The sequence below is a fragment of the Bos indicus x Bos taurus genome, chromosome 8 (genome assembly GCF_003369695.1).
Source record: "Bos indicus x Bos taurus breed Angus x Brahman F1 hybrid chromosome 8, Bos_hybrid_MaternalHap_v2.0, whole genome shotgun sequence".
NCBI classification, from domain to species: domain Eukaryota; kingdom Metazoa; phylum Chordata; class Mammalia; order Artiodactyla; family Bovidae; genus Bos; species Bos indicus x Bos taurus.
The window spans coordinates 22,965,453-22,969,572 of record NC_040083.1 but is presented as its reverse complement, the minus strand read 5'-3'; the positions used below and the strand labels follow the sequence as shown (position 1 = coordinate 22,969,572).

The 4,120-nt window shown below is 38.9% G+C and overlaps 1 protein-coding gene across 1 annotated transcript; it reads right to left on the bottom strand.

Moving 5' to 3' along the window:
• Positions 1-446: 446 nt before the first annotated feature.
• Positions 447-1,388, bottom strand: LOC113897808 (interferon beta-1-like). Its single transcript, XM_027550784.1, has one exon. It carries the CDS (start codon positions 1,005-1,007, stop codon positions 447-449), a length of 561 nt encoding a protein of 186 aa, XP_027406585.1. The 5' UTR covers positions 1,008-1,388.
• Positions 1,389-4,120: the final 2,732 nt, after the last annotated feature.

Sequence of the window (4,120 nt, the reverse complement as noted above, 5' to 3'; positions counted from 1 at the left end):
GCATGAGCTATCTGGTACATTTAAAGAAGTGAACAAGACAAGCGCAGGTAGACTGTATGGGTACATGGAGAGCATGCATAACTTGGACATTCCACACAGCTTCCTTGTATTTTAAATGCCTCAAAGGCAGGGCCAGAAACTCTACTACTCTGCAGGCTTGTTCTGCAATGAATGTCTCCAAGGTGCTCTGCAATTTTTAATATGTGTTGTCACATAAATCAAGTTGAGATTGAAACTGCCACGACTTTTGTTTCATAAATAATTTATTTCTCATATAAAAGTTTAAATAAATAAATAATGCATAAATCAATTTAAAAATAGCTTAGTCTTTAACTGTCCAATTGAAATCCAGTGCATTGCATTGTCAGTTACTTCAAGAGCCTCTGCTGGCTGAAGAGTCTCACCTCAAAGTCACATTGTCCTTCCCAGAGCCACAGGTGGGAGACTCAGTCACGGACGTAACCTGTTAGTCTCATCAGGAAAGAAACGTTCGTGAGTATTTGCACTTGCACGACTGTCCAGGCACACCTGTCGTACTCCTTGGACTCCAGGTACTGCATGAGGTTGAAGTAATATTTCCCTAGGTGGGGAACGATCGTGTCTCCCGTAGTGGAGTTTTGCTTCTGCATTATTTCCTTCTGGATTGGCTGCAGACGATTCATCTGCCCATAGAGTTCCTCGAGGAGGTCCTCGATGATGGTCTCAGACCAGCCAGTGCTGGAGAAGTCTCTGGTGAGAATGCCGAAGATGTGCTGGAGCATCTCATACATGACCAATATGGCATCTTCCTTCTGGAACTGCTGTGCTTGCTTCATCTCCTCAGGCATCTGGAAGTCCATCCTGGCCTCGAGGCAATGTTGAGGAGTTGAAGGTAACTGCCCCAGGAGTTTCTGACACTCTTTAAGGCTCTGACGTTGTTGGAATCGAAGCAAGCTGTAGCTCCTGGAAAGAGCTGTGGTGGAGAAACACAGCAGGAGAACCATCTGGAGGAGGCACTGGTAGGTCATGATGAAATCAGGCACAGGGCTACCTGTTCTGCTAGTAGGTGCTGAAGCTGAGTCTTCAAGGGTTTGCAGAGTGAATGTCTTTCGTCCTTGAGTGTGGGCTACTTATACAGCATGGCCCTCCATTCTTTCTATTTGAGAGGAATTTCCCACTTTCAGTTCTCGCTTTCATTTTTCCCATGTCATTTAAAATATTAGTTGCCTCTAAAACTCTTTTCTTTAATCTCCTTGCTATTTTAATGTATATATACCATGGGGAAAAAGGATATAGAAAACGAGAACTTCTAATGTTTTTTAAAATTTCAATGAATTGCTGAATCTTAAAGAAAAATATAAGCCAAATAACTAGATTATTACAGGATTCTTTCATTTTGAAAAGATTGTTCTTTTTTTCTTTTTTTTCTTTGGGGAGAGGGGGCCTTGTTTGTAAGACTTTTCTTTTTCATAGGATTAGGTTTAATTCAGAAATCTGCTATTACCAAACAATAATACTTGCAGTTTGTGATTTTCAAAAAGATACCTATTTTTTTCTATCTAAAATAGAGTGATGTTCCTAGAGGCAGGGGTGGGGGAGGGAGGTTCCAGAGGGAGGGGATATACGTATACCTATGGCTGATTCATGTTGATATATGGCAGAAACCAACACAATATTGTAAAGCAATTATCATTCAACTAAAAATAAATATATTTAAGTAAAAGAAAAAATAATGTATATAGAAAACAAAATAGAATGCTGTTAAACTAAGTTGTTCTGAATTTTTTTGGAGGCCTTAGCCATAAGGAGCAAGACATCACATAACTTTATCAACCTTGTTGTTTTTCAGTGGCTAGGTCAGGTCCGACTTTTTGCAACCCCATGGAAGGCAGAATGCCAGGCTTCCCTGTCCTTCAGTACCTCCCAGAGTTTGTTCAAACTCATTATCACTTCATGGTAAATAGATGGGGAAACAATGGAAACAATGACAGACTTTATTTGCTAGGGCTCCAAAACCAGTGCAGATGGTGACTGCAGCTAGGAAATTAAAAGACCACTTCTTTTTATATGAATGTGCAATTTAAATTTTTCTGGAGGCCACATCAAAAGAGTAAAAAGAAAAAAGTTAATTTGAACAGTATATTTTCTTTAACAATATATCTAAATGTTATCATTTCAACATAAAACAATACAAAACTAGCAATGAGATAGTTACATTCTTCTTTTTCATAGTGCCTTCAAAATACAGTGCATGCTGTTAGTCACAGTACAGCTCAGGCTGGACTAGGCAAGCGCTCAGTTGGCCACATGGGGTTGTGGCTCCATGGTGACCAACACAGCTCAAGATGGAGGGAGCAGTAGGAAAACAAGATCAATATTAAAAATCAACCACTTCGTTTTATATGAGCTTAAAGTTGGAAAACGACATTTAAAAATGATACCATTGACAATAACATAAAATGTCTACTACTGAGAAACTGTCATAGCCAGAGGTGCCTAAGAAGACGTGGCAATTAAAGGTAATGGGGCATCCTAAATGACATCCCAGAACAGAAAAAGAACATCAGGTAAAAAAACGAAGGAGATCTGGGAATTCCCCAGAGATCTAGTGGTTGGGACTCTATGCTTTCAGGGCAGCAGGCCGGAGTTCAATTCCTGGTCAGAGAGCTAAGATCCCACAAGTCTCAGAACCAAAAATAAAAATAAATAAAAAGTTGCTCCAACCAGACTGGGGGGGGGGGGTGGGGGGTGGGGAAGAGGCATTAAGGAGTTCTTAATAAAGTGTAGACTAGGTAATTTTTAATTAATTAACTTATGACTGGACTGGCTCTTTGTTGCAGCAGGTGGGCTTTCTCTAGTTGGAGCAAGCGTGGGCTGATCTCTAGTTGAGGTGCTCAGGCTTCTCACTGTGGAGCTTTCTCTTGCTGCAGAGCACAGACTCTAGGGCACGGGCTCAGTAGTTAGGGTGCACAGGCTTAGTGGCCTCACAGCACAGGTAATCCTCCCTGGCCGGGGATGGAACCCATGTCCCCTGCATTGGCAGGTGGATTCTTAACCACTGGCCCACCAGGGAACTCCCAGACTTTAATCCTTTTAATGTAGCATTGACAGGCCCAATTACCTTCACTTTTGGCCTCTAAGTACAAGTCTATAATTGAAATTTGATTCAAACTAGATGGCCAGAAACTAATGAAAAATAGAAGGTTTCTCTGTTCCATTCAGATTGTCTTATTTTTTCAATCTTGATCATCAATAAGCATTAAGCAACTTGTCCAACTAATTCTTTTCTGAGAGAGCAAAAGACATGTAAGCATGTGATGAGGTGGTCAGCATCAGTGAGAAGGGAATACAGAGTCTACAATAGGAGACTGCCAAGGCCACCTCCTACTGAGACTCACACTGTCATTTAATGAGCAATATTTATTTAGAAATGTTTCTTAACCACTTCATAAATAAGCAAATGCTGCCAACTTATTGGACTATTTTTAAAATGTCTCTCAATAAACTTTAACTAATGGCTGGATTATATATTTTTCACGTTCTTTCTAGGGTGTTTTTTTTCCCTCAACATATTATTATTTAGTGTTGTTGCAAGAATGAATGAAACAGTTTTTTCATTATTTTCTACTTTTAATGGACTGGGTTTTCCTTGCATTTTCATACACAAACACATAACAAAATAATTTTGGTTTTTAATCTGGCTAAGTTTACAAATGCTATATCTAAAAGTATTTGGTTGGATTTTCAAATGTTTAAATGAATGTATATTGTCTGCAAATAAAAATTTTAAAGGATTGAAAATGTCAAGGGTGATGTTCATATAGAGCAACTGCTACTTGGTGTCTAAATTGTAAATTAAAAACATTTTGTAGCATAGTTGAAATATGCATAGCCTATGATCTAGTAACTGCAGCAATCCGTGTGGAAAAAAAATCAAGTGCATATGCATCAGGATATAAGTAAAGAATACTTATACCAGCATTATTGATAACAGTACCAAACACAAAATGACGTAAAATCCCTTAAAATGGCGTAAATAAAGAGTTGTCTAGGCTCATAATAGGGTTGTTAATAACAAGATGTAAGAAGCACAATAAATGCACAAACATAGTAGTGAGTAAGAAAACTCAACTCAAAAGAA

What these genes read in the sequence shown, in the direction of transcription:
- LOC113897808 (XM_027550784.1), bottom strand. Translation starts at nt 1,007, where the DNA reads ATGACCTACCAGTGCCTCCTCCAGATGGTTCTCCTGCTGTGTTTCTCC.